This window comes from Heterocephalus glaber, unplaced genomic scaffold (genome assembly GCF_053883595.1).
Source record: "Heterocephalus glaber isolate CG9 unplaced genomic scaffold, H.glaber_assembly_v1.0 deba00001509, whole genome shotgun sequence".
Lineage (NCBI taxonomy): Eukaryota > Metazoa > Chordata > Mammalia > Rodentia > Bathyergidae > Heterocephalus > Heterocephalus glaber.
In genome coordinates this window covers 1,186,535-1,206,530 of record NW_028258325.1, presented here as the reverse complement: position 1 = coordinate 1,206,530, position 19,996 = coordinate 1,186,535, and the positions used below count along the sequence as shown (strand labels likewise).

General features: G+C 50.3%; 1 protein-coding gene across 10 annotated transcripts in view; it reads right to left on the bottom strand.

The window, feature by feature from the left end:
* Positions 1 to 19,996, bottom strand: part of Nsd2 (nuclear receptor binding SET domain protein 2) — a 78,231-nt gene that overhangs the window by 19,400 nt on the left and 38,835 nt on the right. For 9 of the 10 annotated variants that reach the window (XR_015441396.1, XM_087187769.1, XM_087187771.1 and 6 more), the window contains 6 exons: positions 17,414 to 17,558; positions 14,834 to 14,952; positions 12,706 to 12,787; positions 11,186 to 11,310; positions 1,235 to 1,366; positions 355 to 478 (listed from right to left, as the gene is read on the bottom strand). Coding sequence is in view for 9 of the 10 variants with exons in the window: in XM_087187769.1 (XP_087043895.1) it covers positions 355 to 478; positions 1,235 to 1,366; positions 11,186 to 11,310; positions 12,706 to 12,787; positions 14,834 to 14,952; positions 17,414 to 17,558 (727 nt within the window). In the remaining variant the exon portion in view is untranslated. Of the gene's footprint in view, positions 1 to 354; positions 479 to 1,234; positions 1,367 to 3,189; positions 8,866 to 11,185; positions 11,311 to 12,705; positions 12,788 to 14,833; positions 14,953 to 17,413; positions 17,559 to 19,996 lie in introns of those variants that run through there. The other variant, XM_021260414.2, reaches the window with a different exon arrangement.

Here is a 19,996-nt window from a genome sequence, read left to right as displayed (position 1 = left end):
TTACCTCCCTCAGGCTGCTTACAGCCAGGGGGCAGAGCTATGCTGGTGGCCTGGCGAGGAGCTCTCAGTGTCCTCCTGACCCTGAGGTGTTCCTGCAGGAGGGGACTCTTCAGGCCCAGCCCACGAACAGGAGGGGCCATGGTGCTGCCTGTCCTCCCATCACAAGCCCAGACTGCAGGGACCCTGACTTGAGGGCAGCAGAGCCCAGCACTGGGCACGCAGGTTAAGCAGGGAACCCTGAACTACTGCAGAAAGAGCTTTGTTCCACTCGGCAGTCAGGAATGTCAGCTGGTGGAGGACAGAGCAGTCGGGTGGAGGGAGCCTACCCTCATCTCAGCACAGGGGTGGACTTGCCTGAGGTGCACTGGCTGCAGGTGAACCTCCCCTCTGGTCTCCTGGAAAGCCCGAGGCAGGCGAGGTGGAATGCACTGCAGCAAGGGCCTTCGCACAGCAGGAGGCTTCCCGTCTTCTCGCACAGCTGTGGGCACAAAGCGGGATGTGAGCCCACACCCTTCTTGTCACAAGGGAGCTGTCAGGTGCTGTCTGCAGGGGCAGGAAATCTGCTCTGCTGCTCCCAGCACTGAGCACCCGCGCACAGGCACAGGGAACCTCCTGGCCTGCGCAGGGCCCACAACAAATAAAGCACTGAGTGAGTCGCTGTCAAGGGACCCGCCTGGTCCCTCCAAGGGAGGGCGAGGAAACAACAGGGCCCAGGTCTTGAGGGATGCGTTCCAGATACTTCCGGGCAGACACGGAGGCCAGGAAAACCCACAGCACACTCTCAGGAAAAAGCAGGCCTGCAGCACAGCAGGGCCCACGCCAAGGGGCAGCACACCTGTCAGTCCACAGAGCCCGGCGACAGGCAGGCACTGAGGCACACAAAGGGAGTGGCCTGCGCCCGGCGGCCAAGCCAGCACAAAACGGAGGCAGGACCCGGACCCAGGCCCTGACTGATAGGCACTGCTGTTTGGGGAATAGCAGTCTGGTGACACTCTCTCAGCCGAGGCCTCACCCACCCAGCATGTATGTCAGCACAGGGCCTTGGGGACCTGACACCTGGCTCTGCCAGCTCTCCTCTACCGGGGGCGACCCTGACCCCACACGCAAGCTCAGTCTCAGGACTCTGCTGGCAGCAGGGCCTCCCAAACGCTGCAGCAGAGGGGGCTGGGAAACAAGCGCTCGCAGGGAGCCTCGCTCAGCCCCACACGGACAGGTCCGACGCGCCATCCCTCACCTGGCACACATACTCCTTTTTGGCGGCCACTCCTCGTTCAGACCTTTTAGACGAGACGGACACTTCAGTCTGTGTTTCATCCGCACTTTCGTAAGGGGACTCCGAGGGCTCGTCTCCTGGGCCGTCTGAGACCTGGGAAGAAGGAGGTGGACGGCGGTTCACTTGTCACAGAAAGAGTGGCGGCTGTGTCCTCAGACAGGACCTGGCCCGCCCATCTCCCGCGTGACCTGCTGTGAACGAGCAGCACCCACTGGCTTTGTGTAGTGCAGCGTGTCAACAGAGCTGTGCTGAGAACTCAGAAACGGACTTTTCCGTATACATACGTACAAACGAGGCACACGCCTTAAAAACGAAGACACTTAGGAAAGTCCAGTCTGCCCGACCAGGTGAGCTAAGGCAGGCTCTGGGGCGGAGAAGCTGGCCCTTCTTACCCACTCTGTTCAGGTCCAAACACCAAACACATTTAAAGACATGAGTGAGGCGCCTACGCACAAGGCTTTTCGCAGGCTGACTCCCGCAAGGTGGAGACCAGGCCCCTCCGGAAGTGTGTTCCTAACTGCAACCCTGACTGGAGGGAAGTCGGGAAGTTGTGCAGACCCACACCCACCCAGCCTTCCTGCCTGCCTGTCTCCTCCTCCCACTGCTATGCCACAGGGGAGGGAAGATCGTGTGCCTGTGCTGCTGGCACGGGATCTGAGGAGAGGGCCCAGGAGAGAGCCGGGACTTGAGGATCATCAGGACAGGGCTGCAGCCTCCCCTGGTCGAACAGTGTCTTTGCCCTCACCTGACAAGCAGGAGCAATACACAATAAAATGAGTGAAGACAGAAAACCTTCTTGTCTAAAAATTTTTGGTTATTTGGGCCAGGGATTTAGCTCGGTGGTTTCGCTGCCTGCTGCACAAGTGGAAGGACCTGAGTTCGACCCCCGGCACCAAAAAAAAAAAAAAAAAATTTTTTTTTTGTTATTTGTCTTCAGGTAAATAAGTGTTGAAAACTGAATTTTGGAGATGGAACAGAAGCACAAACGCCACCTCCTGTATACCTCATTAGTCACATCCACAAATAATGACATTACAGGCTTGCTGTTTTCCAACAAGCAGAAAACTAGATAGTGAAATTGGGCCATAATAAAAAAACAAAGAAAACAAATTCTACCAGGGAAGCAGACCAATTCTGTAGCCTTATTAAGAAGCCTTTGCCAGATTCTGCACACTGAAATTACAGGGGACTGTGGAAGAAAAAAACACAGGCGTTTTTGCTGACTTGAACCCAGTGTGGAAGTGGGCTGCCTCCCAAGGGCCCGTGCAGTGGTGAAGCCACCAGGGACCACTGTTCCAGCCCCACCAGACATCTCGTGACACCGGTCTGTTGCAAAGGTGGCCTTTTAAACTCAGTTCTGTGCCTTTTGCAGGAAGACGGGGGTAGCCTGAACCAACCCTAGACTGACTAGAGCACCGCTGCCTTCCCAGGCTGTCGCCAGGTGGCTGACCAGTGGAACTGCAGGGCCCAGCGCCCATCCCTCGCCCGCAGCTCACCTCCCACTCCCTTAAGGTCAGTATCCGGAGAGAGGCCACCTCAAAGGCTCTGAGTTCACACCCCAAATTTAACATCAGACACAGGGTCACAGGCGGGGGTCTGAGCACTTCTGAAGTGAGACCGGAGTGGAAACTGGGGAATCCAGGACATCAGGAAGTTGGGGACACAAGGCCTGGCCAGGGGCCCACTCAGACAGTGACCCCATGGCTGCCCGAGGCTGCCCCACCTGCCTGACACAGGAAGCCAGGCCCAAAGCAGGGGCCTCATCAGGGCGGAGGGAAGAGAGCCCCGAGATCCATCCACCAACCCCGTGCTTCCCTTAGTGTGGCTGGAACAAATTTAAAAGCCAAAAGAGAGAGAGAGAGAAAGAGAGAGAGAAAGCATGGAGAGAAAGACAGAAAACACAAACCAGTCCTGGGTCAGAGGAAGGAACAGCACCTTTTATTTAAGATTTACAGAAAGTTAGCACGTTTCCACTTGGAGATATTTCCTAAATTAACAAAGTCTGTTTTGAGAAAATAAAACACGGAATACATACTTTGAATGGAAATATAAATGTAACGACACACATGAGGCTTGTTTCCTGGTTGGGGTCTGAGATCCACATACAGAATACAGACCTTACAATATCACAGTCCATGACACAGTGCACAGGCCCCTCTCGCCCCGCAGCCCTCCCGAGCCACTGGACAGACCCCTAACCAGGTCGGAGGGCCCCTGGGTGCACCTTGGCAACCCACCAGAGCCTCACTCCAGCCATGGCTCCTCCTCCACACACACTGGGTGCTGGGACTCACTCAGAGATGCCACTGTGGAAGTGACACGGTCCCGGTGTGGTCCCAGCAGGCCCAGGGCTCGGCCTCCACTATCTACGCTCTATTCCACATCCAACAGGGTGTGTGGGGAAAGGAAAGTGTGGTGACAGAACAGACACAGACTCTGCCCACAACTTTCCTGTCACTTCCCACCTGCCAGGGCCACACTGGCGACCCACGTCTCCAAGCAGCTCAGTTCCTGACTTTGCCAGTTTTCTTAAAATACTTTCCCTGCTCTCTCCTCAGCATGTGACAGTACCAAGCTACCTACAAGCCTCAGAACACATTCCTTTGGGGGCAGGGACTCTCAAAATGGCATTATCCAACATGATGTGACCCTGAGCACACTGCAACCAACTGCTGGGGCAGCATGGCCGTCGGAAGACTCAGGGTGCCAGCAGGCCGCCTGCATGCCCTGCCGTGTGCTCTATACACAGTGAGTTTTCAATTTTTGACAAAACAAATCCCTTCACAAGTTAAACACTACATCATTTTTGAAACACAATTACAGACCTTGAACAATAAATATTTCTATAAACCGACATTCTTTGCATGTGTAAGTTATGTTTTTATAAAGGAAGAACTGGTTACTAGACGTACTTTTCACAGAGAGTTTTAGATTTACAAATAATAAGAATCCTGTGCTCAGCAGACTTAATGAGTTTAAAATCAAAAGACTACTCTCAAACAGGTCTTCCAAGTTAACATCACAGTGAAATGTTAGAGTGGAATTAAAATAATTTTAGAGTAAGTCATCAGCTAAAATGCTAGAATTTGAAATAACCTTTATTATAAACAACCCTTCCAGGTCACACAGCACAGAGCCCTCCCTGCTGCCCTGGATGCTAGCTTAGGTGGGGGTGAGTCCCTGAGTCCACAGGATGCCACGGGCTGCACTTCCTCTTCTGGTCTCAGCCAGCTTCCGTGCAGTCAGGCCGCCTGAGAAGGCAGCAAGGACCAGGCAGTTGCAGCCAGAGCCGGCCATGTGGCTGCTGCTCTCAGCTCCCGGCTGCCCTTGTTAAAGGTAAAGCAAGTCTCTAAAGTGTCTACCAACCCACCTGGGTCCCAGCTGTGTCCTGGGCAGTGCATCCCCTGCCGAGGGGCCTGTACGCACTGCCCGGAGATAGAGAGCTTGGGGACATATGGGACCACCGCAGGGTGGCTTCCTCTCATGCTGCTGATCAATACCCCATGGCCAGGTCAGGCCAGGACCCGCCCCATCCATCACTGCTCACAGACTGTCCCCGGCCATTAGCATGCTTCAGAATACTGGCAAGGAGTTATGTGCCCAAAGTCTGGCAACCACATGTACGTTAGAAAGACGGCCCGTGTTGGGTCCAGCACAAGGCCAGAGAGTGACAGGTGGGGCCTGGTGGGGGGGTGTCCTTACTGGTAAAAACGTCCCATGGAGAGCGTGTCCCTCCCCCTCCCTGGACCGGAACGAGGAACATACACACACCCTTTTCTGTACTAAGCACAGTCCATTTCTCATCACTGGCAAGCAAATTAGTGACATTTCTAATTGCCTAGGCAAAACAATGAAGACAGTACCTAAGGGGACCAAAGTCCACTGCATTTACCAAAAGTCCTACAACATACGGGAGAGTTAGTGTATTTCTTCAAAATTTCTTCAAAGGAGGAGGAAAAAACGTTAGGAGTCAGTAGGAAGCAGCCACAGCTTTGAAAGCAGGTCGGAAAAGCCTTTCTGATGTGATGGCAGTGCTGCTGCTCCTCCAGCTAAAGACTGCAGTGTTAAAGATAAACAGCAGTCCCCAGCCAATTACTTCTTGTTCAATTTTCAAAAACTGAGGTGACAAAACTACTGACTGTAAAAGCATACGATGCCCCACACTTCACACTGAGTCCAAAGAGCTGCCCCTGCTGCCCACACAGAAGCCTGCCTGCCAGGCGGAAGAAGCCGCCCTGGCCCGGCAACCGCAAAGTGCTGGCTGTGTGAGAAGCAGTCTCTTCAGGACTGACGACTCAGAGTGAACACGCCTGCAAAGTCCTAGTGGCCTTGTTTCTCACCTGCGCTATCAGACAAGCACCCCAGGGTGCAGGGAGCCATGTGGGCATCTCATGATGGCTCACCCTGGCTGCGCCCCTGCTCAGGAAGCCTGAGGCAATGGGGTCCCGCCAGGCCTGGGCACAGACGGCGTCACAACCTGGTCCCACCTCACACGCCCTTTCATCGTACACATACATGTGGACAACATTTTTCTTGTGTGTTTCAGGAACAAGATACTAACTTATAGCCTGAATTTTTCTTCTTTTCAGGGTGTTTCTGTGATAGACCTTTAGCAGGCACCAGGCTCACTCACCACTGTCCAGCCACTCCCAGACTCTGGATTCAAACCCTAAGCTAAGCGACCATGAGAATGGCAAGGCTGCCGCTGACAGTTTAGGCCCTGCTCCATTTTCCTGCCTCTCCTCCAGTGTGTCCCACCATGAAGCAAACAGCCCTCCCCTCATCTCACTTCCAACCCCAGACAGCCCCAACCAAAGTCTCCTGTGCTTCTGCACGAAGCGGCGTCAGACACTCCCAAGGCTACACTCCAGGAAGCCTTCCCTCCTCCCCATGCAGGAGCAGGCTGTCCCTCAGAGGGGAGGGCTGGGGCTCCCTCCTGTGTGGCACAGGCCCTCTGCCCTCGGTCCTATAAACTCTGCTTCATAGTTGTGGAACTTTGGTTAGGTTTCTGGTTGGTGTTTAGGAGCAGCCTCTTAAAAACACCGGAGTAATACTTTTCAATGAGAACTAAGGAGAGCCCTGAGAGGCCACTACAACCCCTCAAGGCCTTGTGCCTAAAGGAGGACATAGAGCCCTTCACTGGCTCTGAGGAAAGGCCATCAGGAGGCGGAAGTCCACTTGAGCAGGTTCAGCTCTGGAGGGATCTTAAGGATCCCATGGCCTGTACCTCTCAGGCCTCTATCCCAGCACACACACTCACTGAGCACTGCTCTGGGACAAAGCAGGGCTTGACCTGCACTTTTAGAACAGCTACAACCGAGACAGTCATACATTCAGACACGTCTACCCCTCTCAAATGCCTCAAATTTTATACAAGACAGTTAATGCCTCTTGCCAGGCAAACAAAGTACATGAATGATGGTTTGAAGCAAGTCAAATGGGATCATGAAAGTGATTTATGTATGACACGAGCAAAACTCATCTTAAAAGGGACAGCTCAAACACCTGAAGGCTAAACATATCTTGTGCTGCGTTGTTTTAGGAAATGCAGGAATTTCATGTTAAATTTATAACATAATGAATATTTGTTCTCCTGGCAAAGAAGCTACTGCTCCTTCCAAAGCCCTTCTGAGCAGCCCCTTTGCACTGTGCTCCTCAGAGGTCAAGAAAGAGCTGACCCTTCGGGATCTCAGCTCCTCCTCAGCGGCACCAGGACTGGCCTTTGGAGCATCACTATATGTTTTTGGTACTGGGGATTGAACTCAGGTCCTTGCGCTTGTGCGGCAGGCAGCAGAACCACTGAGCTAAATCCCCGGCCCTTGGCCTTCGGAGCAGGACAGCTCCACCACATGTGGGACTGTCCCCTCACTGAGGAACACCGAGTATCCCCGCCCCACCCAGCTGGCCACCTTCCCAATGTCCTCAGAGGGACACTGCACATTCCCATCCTCATCTTCTCACTCACTCTCTGCACCCAACTCAGGCTGACTCTGCTGCACAACAGGCACCCCTCGGCCCGAGACCTCACCTCCTCTTCCCTCGCTGCCTCCCAACGCTGGCGGCTGCCACACCTCAAATTCATCACACGCTAACAAAACCCCTCAATTCTGGCCCAGAGACTTGCAGGCTGGCATCTTTACTTCAGGTGATCATTTATTGAACCAGGGCCATTTTTTATACCATCCTTTTGGTCATATTTTTTTAAATTTAGCAATCATTCTTGAGATGAAATTTACCTGAGTTCTTTTGGGTCCTTTTGGGATAGTACAATCTAGACTGCTCCTAGGCCACGGGGCCACATCTCCCACTATATCTGACCAGGGCCATGGGGCATCCGCCAACCCACAGCCACATGTCCAGCACTGGACCGTGTCACACTAACAGACCCAGGGTTCTGCCACTGCTGGATTTACTTTATCCCCACGTGCATGATGCAATCAAGGTCACTTCTCACGCCAAAGTAAAAGTTATACTTTTGGATAAAAATGGAATGATGGCAATTTTATTTTTTTATTGTTATAACCATTACTGTCACAACAGCAAACCACTGAGTCCTCGCAAGGCGCCAGGCACCCTAAGCGTTTTACATGCGTTACATTACTTAATGGTTTGGAACAGAAGAATCAGTCAGAACTTTCATTACAGGTCGGACACACCGGAAGTCTGCTGGGAACGGCCTGGGTGCCGTCCACACTGCCCATGAGCAGCGTGAGCTCTGCCTTTCGGGCTGAGCGCAAATGGGGCCTTTCCTCCCATGACACAGGTGGACTGTGGGCTTGAGCCCCAGCTGGCACCCAAGACCACGACATTACAGGGATGCTGATGCTCTATGAAAGCCAGGTGAAGTGGCTGGCATAAGTAACCTGGTTGTGGTGCCCCCTAGAGCTCAGTCACTGAGTTGAGAGGTGAATGGTTCACAATGATACTTTCCTGGAAATGGCATATTTTCCTAAAAATTTACTGTGTCTAGTGTTATAGTAAAACTGCTTAGTAAAAAAGGACAGAATCAAAACTCCTCTTGCCTTTTATGTTGGAAATTAGTTTAATATCTACAGTAATGAATACATTTCACTGGCAATGAGAACAGCTGACAAGGGCCTCTTAATGTGTGCTGTTTGCTCTTTGTTTCTGAAGGAACAGATGCTGACATTTCTCCATAAAAATTCAGTTAAGTTATGAACTAGAGGGAAAAAGGACCTCTAACAGGATGGCCCCTTCAACGGGCACCCTGTCTCAGCAACAGGACAGTCCCCATCGAACAGCCTCCTCCTCGACTTGAAACCTACATTGGTCACTGGAATATGAATGTGTTTCTATCATGAGATGAATGTGATTGATTAAATGGCCTTGATTAGGTATCTTACCTTGGTCTTAAAATTTGTTATCTGTTTTCTTCATTGTATGTGTTTATTAATACCAGTAAAAACAGATTATCACACATCTTCCATAAAATGATTGTGATAGAAATGTCACTTAGTGTGTACGATGATGCGCCACCTGCCGCAGACATCTTGGGACATTACATCACTCTAAGTGCAGTACAGGGCAGCTGGGTTCAAGTCCAACTTGACTGATGTGGGCTCCCATAAAAGCTGTTACCAGTGAAGGCAAAAAAATAAGAATTTGCTCTACTAAAGGAATAAGAAATGAAGTTACAAACACTTAAATCACATTAATTCCTTCACAGGCCTTTTGTCATGCAAGTGTGTAAGTTTAATCTAGTCTCTTGGTTGGGGTGATGTAGTACCATGTAATCAATTATTCCAATATAAATTTATTTATCACATATACATTTTTCAAGAATTTAAACCACAACATGACCTAAAATGTCTTGAAACACCAGCCCTATGAAAACTCCTTATTTCTCTCGATCAAACGCAATGAAAGGAAGGGCATAAAACATGCATTAGCTAAGTGAGCTCAATGAGGGGCCCATCCAGTCCCCAACAGCAGCCATCACATCAGAGCCGGCCCTCGGGCTCCGGGTGTCGCAGACCTCCACACTCTCCCCACGTGCCACCTGGGGAACACTTCCTGTGCTCCCGCAGTGCTGATACGCAGTAGCCAGGGCTACCCGTTCACCTACGGTGTGTAACAGAAGGATTCTGTAAATGGTACTCTAACGGAGATTGACATAAGCTGCAGGAGAGCAGCCCAATGGAGAAAACCTAGCAATTTAAATGACTATATATAAGGAACATGCACAGTGAAGGATCTATGTACCACCTTCAAAATGCAGGAGGGTGCGTGGGCCTAAGGTACTGCACCCACCATCTAAATGGAGCCAGTCATCTACCAGCCTCTGTAATTCGCAACAGTGACAGCTCAAGTGTGTCTCTCAGACTTCCCAGGTCCACACTGTCATCTCCACCATCACCAGGCTGGCCTTTCCTACACAAGCCTGACCACCAAGAACAGTGGACAAGACCACAGCAGCCTCAGTAAAATCTCAACCAACGAGCAGACCAAACAAGATGCAAGGAGAGCATCATTAAAAATATTTATAAACACAACACCAACCAAGTGAAAGGGCCTACAGAACTAAAGCTTTTTATTTATAATATTCTTCTTTGGAATTGTAGACAACCTCTCATTTAATTTTTAGAATACTAACCTGACTTGAACAAGAAAGAAAGGGAAAATAATTTGTATAAAATTTGTCTTTTCATATTCCAGTAAGCTCCCAGATAAAATCCAGTGAAGAACTGCTCATGTCCAAAAGTAAGATACGCCTTGTCATCTACACACAGCGAACTGCGTGCCCGCCCCAGGCTCACATGTGACACTCCTGACTGCAGCAGAGCTGATCTGAGTCATCAAGGAAATCCCCAAGAGAAGCATCTCGATCGACACCATTGCTGCAGTTCAGAGAAGGGACTGGAAAACTCTCAGGGTCCCCTGCAGGATGACCAAGGTCTCTGACTCTCACTCACTCGCTAGCCTAGCCCCACAGGAGGGAGCAGCTATGGCATCACCACCCTACTAGGGACCAGGGCCGGGCCAGGCCAGAAACAGTGCCTCCACCCAGGAGGAGGGGCCTGTCCCATCTCCATCTCACTACCAGGTCCAATAGAGCCCAAGGTCATCACCGGCTCACAACGTAAGAACAGAGCTCACATCCACACGGAGAAAAAGAGAACCACGGGATCAAAGTAACAAGGAATTAAACCTGGAAGTAAGCTCTATGAAGGCAGCCACTAAACCACGACACCAAACTACCTCAGGACAAGAAGGGTCACACCTGCCTTTGGTGGCTGACTGATGACTTGGCAATGCCATCTAAACATCATGTCACAATAATGGCGGCAACAGCCTCAGAGAGCTATTGCTCTACTACCCTGGACTGGGCAAATCTAGAAAACAGGAGTCATGGTCCAGTGGGAGCTCAGAAGCGCCTCCACACTCCAGTGCCAATGACACCAGGACTCAAAGGACCAAAGGCACAGGGCATGTGGGGACCAAGAAACCTCTGGCTTCCCTCACGCCCCTGTGAGCCCCGAATCCCTCCCAGTACAGGGTGCACAGTGACCAGTGTCAGCTTGGCCGACAATGCACATCCTGTGAGAACCAGCATGGACTTCCTTTCATGTGAGAGACCAGAGCATGAGGGTTCCAGAACACACTACAGCAAGACACACTACAAGAACAATTAAGCTGCATCAAGACTGAAGGCTGTACGTACATTTACACATACGCTGTGTGTGAGCACATTCAAAGTACTCAAATAGCCTAAAATGGTGCACATTTTCCATTTCATAAATTTTAGACAGTTAAGAAGACCTAAACTCACCTACACCTATAGAGGACACCAATGTTATGCTTATGCTAAGTCTGAACTTCACTCACACTGCAACTTGAGTCATTAATGGCCCTTGCCGGAACACCACAGTATCATTATTATCATGATTTTACCTCATTCTCAGTTAAGGATGCAGAAGGAGATGAACTTTTGCTAAACCCAAGAGTGGAAGACGCTGCTGCAGAAGCCCGATTTCGCTTCTTCAGTGGTTTGCACGCATCAGACAGATTTTTTGTTGCTGTAAAATAATTTTGTTTTGTAAAATTTAAAATGTTAAACCCTCACCTCTACTGCTTTAAAATTACCCCTCAAATAAGTGACACCCTACAGATGAATCTTCTTGGTTCTGAATCTAAATGAAAGCAGGCAGACTTTACAGTGAATGCCTTGCTCCCTGGGCCCAAAACCACCAACCTACCAACCCAGGGACAATGCAGCTCCCCGACACCTGGTTCAGTGACCGCTGCCCCCTGCCCCCTCCCCCAGTTATTGTGAACCAACTGCCACACATAGTATTTCACCCATAATTAGTCTAACGCACTGTGCTTGCTTCGGCAGCACATACGCTAAAAAGTCCAATCTGTAGTTCTAAAACAAAGTTTTAAAATAACAATCCCTTTGTACCATCAAGTATCCAGTCACCTTTCTCATTTCTTATTGTTTGCAAATATTTTCTTTAAAAACAATCAGTTTAACTGATTTTTAAAAACCAGCACAGTACTGGGCCAGGGATTTAGCTCAGTGGCACCATGCCTGCCTGCCAAGCGCAAGGTCCTGAGTTTGATCCCCGGTACCAAAACAAACAAACAAAAAAAACCCAGCACAGTACTTCATCCAATGCAAGGAAAACAGAGTCTTGCCAGACTTCATGCCAGCCCCTCCTCCAGGGGTTTTCCTTCTAAAAAAAAAGAGTTGGAGAGGGTCAGCTTTCTTTGATAAACTATCCAGTAGGTATTTCAATAAGATAATTAATGAAAAGTATAGGGGGTCTGATTGTTCCTTCATTGTTTTGAGTTATTTTCTATAATTATTTTAAGCTAATTTCTTTAAGCAGTGAGTTGAAACGAGTCGTGACTTTTACTTTTAGCCAATAGGCATCAAGATCCTAATTTATAACAACAGCTGGTGTCATCAAGTAAGAAAACTAAGTTTCTTGTTTGAATCACTTTTCTAATAAAATTTCAAATTAAAAACAGTGTAGGGCCGGGGATTTAGCTCAGTGGTTTCACCACTTGCTGCGCAAGCACAAGGACCCGAGTTTGATGCCCGGTACCAAAAAAACAAAAACATATAGTGTAAGGGGGCCGGGGATTTAGCTCAGTGGTTCTGCCACCTGCCTTGCAAGCACAAGGTCCCGAGTTCGATTCCCGGTACCAAAAAGAAACCAAAAAAACCATAGTATAAAAATCAACAGAAAAACAACTTCAGTTAAACATGAACCTTTAAACAAACTGCTGAGTCTGTTTCCACTTGCAGCAGCCCCTCTCCCATCTCTGGCTCCCACCTACCAGCTGTGGCCTCAGCTGCCCTGCACCCTCTGCTGACCTGCTCCCCTCTCTCCCCTCAGCTGCCCCAGGGGAGGTCCCAAGGGCAGGGCCACCCGGCTGGGCACCCAGGGGCCTCGCCACATTACCTGCCTGGCTCTTGAGTGAGGCAGCCGCCTCCGTGGCCTTGTAAGAGCTTGTCCTGGCCATCTTGTCAGTGCTTGTCTCTCTCTGTCATTTTAAAAAAAAGGAGAAAACAGAAAGAACAAAGGGGAAACATCTTCTAATGTGAATGAACACCGGCTGGTGAAAATGCATGCAGCAGGTGCTTGTTCTTGGAAAGCGTACTCCACACACCACGTCCACACCCTGGGCTGAGCTGCACCCCACTCCAGCTGTGTCCAACAGAGAGGTGCTGCCACCCTTCGCCTCGAAGCAGCTGTGTCTGCCCCAGAGCACACTGCAAAGCAGAGGACACTGCCCTTCTATGCCAGAGGCCAATCAAGGTAAAGTCAGCCCTGAGCAGTCTGCCAGCTTTCTTAGTCTCACTTGCTGCTCTGAGGGTTTCCAATTTTGAGAAAAAATTCCACAGCTATGCACAAAGATCATCAATAAAACACATTTCACAACTCAGAGTGGCAAAAACAAAACCAAACAAAGAAAAAGAAAGGCTCGCAAGCAGCTTATTGAGTCCTGAGATTTTGAATCACGTAGTTGAAAAGGTGGTCTCAACGGCACAGGGGCAGTACTGCCTGCCCAGTGGCTACCAGACCACTCCCAGAGGCTGGGTCTGCACCCACACTTCACCCACCCACCAGGCTGGAGCAGGGGCAAGGACAGTGCACAGCACTGGGGTGGAAGCGGCTGGAGGCCGACCAGAGGGGACACTGCCGCTTGGTCTCCATTGCATGCGACTTCCTGGGATGTTAACAAAAACATTTCTACCTCGCTACTTAATGTGAACTTCACTATTTCAAATGCCCAGGGTCAGATCTGTTTTGGTACATCATTTACATAAATATCTCAAAGCAACCAACTCCAGTGGGACTGCCAGTAAAGGGCTGCTTTCAGGGCTCGCCACCTGAGGGAATGCTAGGTATGTACTTCCTGGTAACTGTAAACTTGAATGACTCATAGTGGATTTTACCTGGCTTAATGCTGGGCCCTTGGTCACTAACAGCCCCACCTGACAGCAGGTGCCCTAGAGAACACTTTAGTGGCCAGGAGAGTGAAGCAAAACTTGCCTGCTTCCCTCAACTGCAAATACAGCTTTAAAGAACTCAGATAGAAAAATACATATATATATAAATTTTTAAAAATAAATAAATAAAAGAACTCAAACAGATTGTGTGGGTCCACATAGCTGCACTTTAACAACACGTGATATGTATTTTCCATTCTTCAAAACAAAACAGCAAAAAGGGCAACTTAATTTTGATCGGTAAAGGACAGTACCAAGCTTTTACTCATGATCATAAATATGCAACTAATTTGTATAAAATATTACTGAATAAATATAAATACAAATATAAAGTACAAAGCCTAGGGATGGGAATTAGCTGGTAGAACACTTGTCCAGCATGCTCAAGGTCCTGGGTCCCACCCTCATCACCACCACCCCCACAAAAAAAAGAACTTAAAAAGCCTATTTAAATCCCAGTTTATGACAAGTGAACTGACACCAAGACAGCTTCTGTGCAGGACCGCACCTGGCTCGGCTTCACTCCCAAGGCACCAGGCGTGGTCTGTGCCCTGACAGGGCTGGGTTACCTGTCCATCCGTGCAGCCAGCCAACAATCCCTTGAGTTACTAACAACATGAATGCGGTTATGAACCTGTTTCAATGCCTCTATGATGGATTCTTTAACTTTTTATTAAAGTGTACATATCTCTAATGGATTGTCATGTCAACTAATTACGTATTTTCACAACAATAAGAGGGGTGTTTTTACCCCCTGTGCTGAGCACTGAACCCAAGGCCCCGTGCATGCTAGGCAAGGGCTCAACCACTGAGCTACACCCCAGCCCAAGAACCATTTCTAATGTACCATTTTACCCAATCTAAAAGTCACAAAGTACTCAGAGTGTCTGGACACTACTTACTCTGCTAGCCCAGTGCTGGCCGTGTCTGGAGGTCCACACAGCTGGTTCTGGGAGAGCAGCCTCACTGCTAAGCGCCTCCCTGGGCAGACCCAGAGCACATGGCCCGCCCTGCCCATGTCCTGAGAACCATGCAGCACACATACTCAAGGGCCAGGCAAACCGGAGCACAATTACCTTCCGAAGACCATGCTTGTCGGTCCTGAGTCTCTTTCTAGGTGCATCCTCGATGTCAACATCTTCTGGAGGGTCCTCTGTCCTCTTTGTATGATTTCTTTTTTTCCCATTTACATTACCTTGGAATGGGATTGGGAGAGATGCACATGAAAACCACTCCACATGCCGTCCCAAAAGCACTAAGACCCCAGGCAGGGCATCAGCTACACACCAGGCTGCAAGAGGCTTCCACAGCCATGCTGACCAGGGCCAACATTCTACAGAACAAAGACTAGGGACTGACAATACTTTATCTAGAAATTACATCAATATCTGTTATAATTTCAATGTATTACAGCAGTAAGTTAAAATATAACTCAGTATTTTAAAATGTCTTTTACTAAGATTCAAAGACTGACGGAACTTAAGGTGAATGTAAAAATAAAATATAACTTGCCATTGTTCATGCATTTCCTTAGAAAACTATCCTAACAGCAACACCACATCCGTATCTGCAAACGACGTCTGCCTGACTGCCACACACTGGCCCCTAGGAGGACTGCTCACACCAGGTGTCCAGACAGAACTGACTAGGGGGACAAGGTGTGGATTCTGGAGAGAGGGTGCTCTGATTACGTCAATGTTTATTTCAGTACGGATGCAGAATTTTCATTTGTACAAGTGCTTTTCAGAGGTTCGGGGTTTCTTACTAACAGACTATCCATCAAGCTCTGACGGAAGGACACTGGCATCCTCAAACTCACTGCCTATAGGAACACAACACACCGGCACAGGTGCACTCAGCCCACGTGTCCAGCAGCTGCCCTGGTTCTCACTGCTCGGGGAGCTTGGCCAGTGGCTCCCACCAGGCTCCACTCCTAGTCACCCCCTGGGACCAGCTGCCAAGGCCCTGCGGGGAAGAGGCCTGCAAAATAGAGGATAGCAGGGTCTGCTCAGCACTGCCTGAGCTCCAAGCACGAGGAGGCATGGCCGGCCAGCCTGACTGGCAGACCCTCCTTGGCCGTGTGCCCTCATCAGTCCTGCCTACAGCTGACAGGCACCAGCTAGCTGCAATGTCACCCTGCCGCCCAGCCTCCGGGGATGGGATGAGTTCCTGGTCCCTTCTCCAAGCGCCGCCTGAGCACTGCCCTTGAGCCTCCAGTGAGGTGCAGTCCATCCTTAAGAAGAACCACGAGCCTCTGTTGGAAACGCCAGTACGGAGTCAATGGACAGGTGACACACAGAGATGGCACAACGTGACCGAAAGGCACTGGGGTTGCCCGGATGTCAGGGCTCGAAGGCATCCAAGAAGAGCATGCACCTGATGACCCTGTGGTGAGGACTCACCGTCCCTCCTCCATCTACTAGTGTGCTCAAGGACAGACCAACAGCAAAGTGTGGCACACACAGCTCTGTCCGCACTTGCTCCTCAAGAGTAAGCTGACTCAGGCTGCAGGAAGCCTGGTTCCTTTTTAAACCAGCCACTCTGAAAGGAAGCACTTCTCTAGACAGAGTGTACAGATGACGCAGGGTGAGGTAAGCTTGACTTCTGAAGAAAATCCACAAATTCTAAATATCCTTGGTACTCTAAAACATATGCAAGGGAACACTGAGCAAATGGAACAAAACTCAAGATGAATGTAATGAGCAGCTGTGGAGATCCAAGAAGCCCAGTGAGGCTGCACATGCAAGGTGCAGCAACACTGCAGTGCATGTGGGGTCACAGCCCAGCATGCAGTGCAGTGCAGCTCCAGGAGTGAGGGGCCCTGGGCTCCTTTAAATAGGTCTGGAGGGGCTGGGGAATTCAGCTCAGTGGTTCTGCCACCTGCCTCACAAGCACAAGGTCCCGAATTTGATCCCTCGTACCAAAAAAAAGGGTCTGGAAACACTGAATGTCTGGGCTCGCTAAGGCCCCTCAGTGCTGAAACTGGGAGATGCAGATGTTCTGGTGTTATTAACACCCAAATACTTCATATTTATTTTCACATGGAAAGGGCAGTTTTCCACAACTCGTGTGGCAAACCACACACAGGTCACACACCTGACCACTATGCCTCTTCTCCACATCTTACTGTTTGAGTCTCCCTCACTTTTGCCCAAAAGTAAAGCAGTATTTTTTATTTTTTAACCTGTGGCCCGGGAAGAATCAAAGGGCACCGAAGTTTAAGATCAATCCAGTCACCTTCTCACCTGTGGGCTCCCAAGCAAACAGGCCAGGACGTCCACTCCAGGCCCAGAGCCCAGTCATGCAGGCAGGCTCCAGCAAGAGGCAGGCCCACAGGCCGAGGTCTGAACCGACATGGCCAAGCCTGGAGGCTCAGAAACTGCCTGGCTTGGCCCTTCACTCACCAACCTTCTTGGCTACAGTGGCCTACCCTACATAAATGCAGACCGAGGTACCCACAGACCAGACAGAGGATTGGACAGAGCAGCTCTGGTGACGAGGTAGCACTGCAGACAGCAGGGGTTGCAGTGTGGGGACCACATGCACTCTGGCTGCTGGCCACAGTCCACACTTCCACCAGCCCACACGAAGAGCACCACTTGCTCCCCTCCACCCGTCACACCTAAGCATAGGACACAGCACAGCTGCCTGTTTACCGGGATCTTCTTCAGATGGGGCTGAGGTCACAAGGGCAAACTTGGTGTTATAGCGAGCTTTCTGTTTTTCATTGAGCATATTCCACTGGGATCCCAGCAGTTCTTCAATCTCCTCGCCTGATGCATCTGGGTGCTCAGCAACAACCTGTGAACAGAGTTCAGTGGACAGTAAGAGCCCAAACACACACAGCTTATTTGTGAACTGCACAAAATCAAGAGCATGCCCGCTGAGGCTCAGCGCGTGTCATTTTTATTGCTTCATCATGGAACCGTGTCCCCAAAAAAGCTTCAAAGAAAAACAGCTCTTAATTGATGCTGAGATTCATTGAAAACTCAAGTGAAGGGCTGGGGATTTAGCTAAGTGGTTCCACCCCCTGCCTCCAAAGCACAAGGACCCGAGTTCGATTCCTGATACCAAACAAACAAACAAAAAACAGGAAAACTCAAGTGAAAATACTGGTAAATGTAAGAGAAAAACCTACACTTTTCCAAAATTACTTAAATTATTTATAAGTCAGTTTTCTAGGCATCCTTGAAAACTCAGCCCTACAGCAAGCCCCACAGAAATGCTGCCTGTGAGCCTGGAGCAAGGACTTGGCTTGGCTTCCTTGCTGTCCACCGTGCCCTAAGCCCTGGACAAAGGCTAATGCAGTGGTTTACCAACGTGCATACTCCACACCCTCCAGCCACTTGGCATCGGCACCCAAGGAGGGCAATGGTGCGGGCTCCTACTCCTCCCACCAGCAATCTGCATTTTCACAAGGCCCCCAGACAGACCATGTGTACCATGATATCTAGTAAGTGGCCCTCAACTTAGGCGACAGATAGCAATAATCTACGCAGTTTAAAACCTACGGTGCGCCAGTCTGCCCAAGACTGGTGGCCTGGCATCTGTATTTCAAAGGTTTCCCATGGGTTTCTACCATGCCCTTGATGTACTTGCTTTGGCAGCACATATACTAACATGGTCTTGAGTTACAGAGGCACTGACAGAGGGCACCACACAAGGGCCTACACACTAACACCCTACTCTGACATACCCTGTTTTAGGACAACACCGGAGTTAATTATTTTTGTTTTTCAAAAACTAAAAAAAGAAAAAAAAAAAACCTGAAAAAAGAATTATTTTATCACATGCAAAAAAATAATAAATAATCCAAAGGCAGTGCCATAAACAAGATTTCACTGGAACTCGCCACAAGCTTGTGCTGCTGTCCTGCCCATGGCTGTTTATGCCACAACATCAGGACAGAGGCCCCACTGCCTGCCTGCAGGCCACAGAGCACTAACCAGGGTGATTTCAGAACAGCACTGGCTCCAACCCTGACTCCTCCACCTGGCCAGGTGAAGGTGCCATCTCCACCCCACCTTGTGAAATGAGGGCAGCGTTAAGAAATCAGTGGGCTGATGCACAGCAGCTACCACCATGGCCTGAACCTTCCACCTGCCCAGCCAACACAAGTAAACTGTCCTCAGTCCCAAGCCCTTGCTCACTGTGGACGGCCCCTCACAGATCTGCCCTTCTGCCACCTGTTTGGTCACGTGGTCACCCTCTGCCCTGTTGCCTCCCATGGACACCAACACCCCCACCCCCAGCCCTCTCCACATCAGAGTGAGAGGCAACCTGTGGGTGCACTCCGCCCGCCTGCCCAAGACTCCCACCTTCCGTGACTTCAAGTCGAGCTCTGACCACAACGCTGCCCTGGCCTTCTCCTTGGGGTCCCATTGCTACCATACCCCACCCAGCTGGTCCTAGCCCGGCACCACTCCTTGGACACACGAGGTCTGTCCCCTGCCTACTGCCTCAACCCTCCCAACTCCTCAGGGCCCTTTCTCCAACTTCCTTTGGTCCCTGACCTCTGCCCCAGAATCCCATCCCCTCTCCTGGCCCTTGATCAGGACAAAGCACAGATTCCCAGTCTCCTCACAGTCACCCTTACTCTGCTTCTGCCCCAGCTGAGCAGGTCGATCCCACTCCTACAGAGCTCCCTGACTTCAGGTCAGAGTTTCAGCAACCACCCATGGCAGCCTGCCCTTCCTGGGGTGACCTCGCCCCACCCCGAGACCCAGGGCTTCACCACAACTTCTAAGGTGCTGCATAACCAGCACAGATTCTCTCACACACAACTCTGTCTGAGCTAGGTCAGTCCCCAGCCAGCGGTGGAAGTCACTCCTCATCGCCCCGTGCTTGTCTGCAGGTCTTGGCTCACATGCTGCTTAGGAGTGGCCATCGGGAAGAGCAGCACCATCCTGTACCAGGTGCCTGCTGTCTGTCTGTTTCCCATCTCTCACCTATGTGTGTCAAGGGTCTTCCTATCACATAGGTTGGTAAAGCCATGACTGCCTATGGCAGTCTGTGTAACAAAGCAGCATCCAGATGGCCTCCAACCTACAATCTTTCTACCTGATGATGGTGCGGAAGCAATGTGCACTCAGTAGAAACCATACTTCCAATTTTGAATTCTGACCACTTCAGGATCCTCGCAGGCTGTGCTGGGCAGTGTGGTACGCACAGCTCCAGGTGGCTCCACAGCCAAGAGGGGAACTAGACCCTCAGCAGCTGCCATGAGGCTGAGCTGTGCC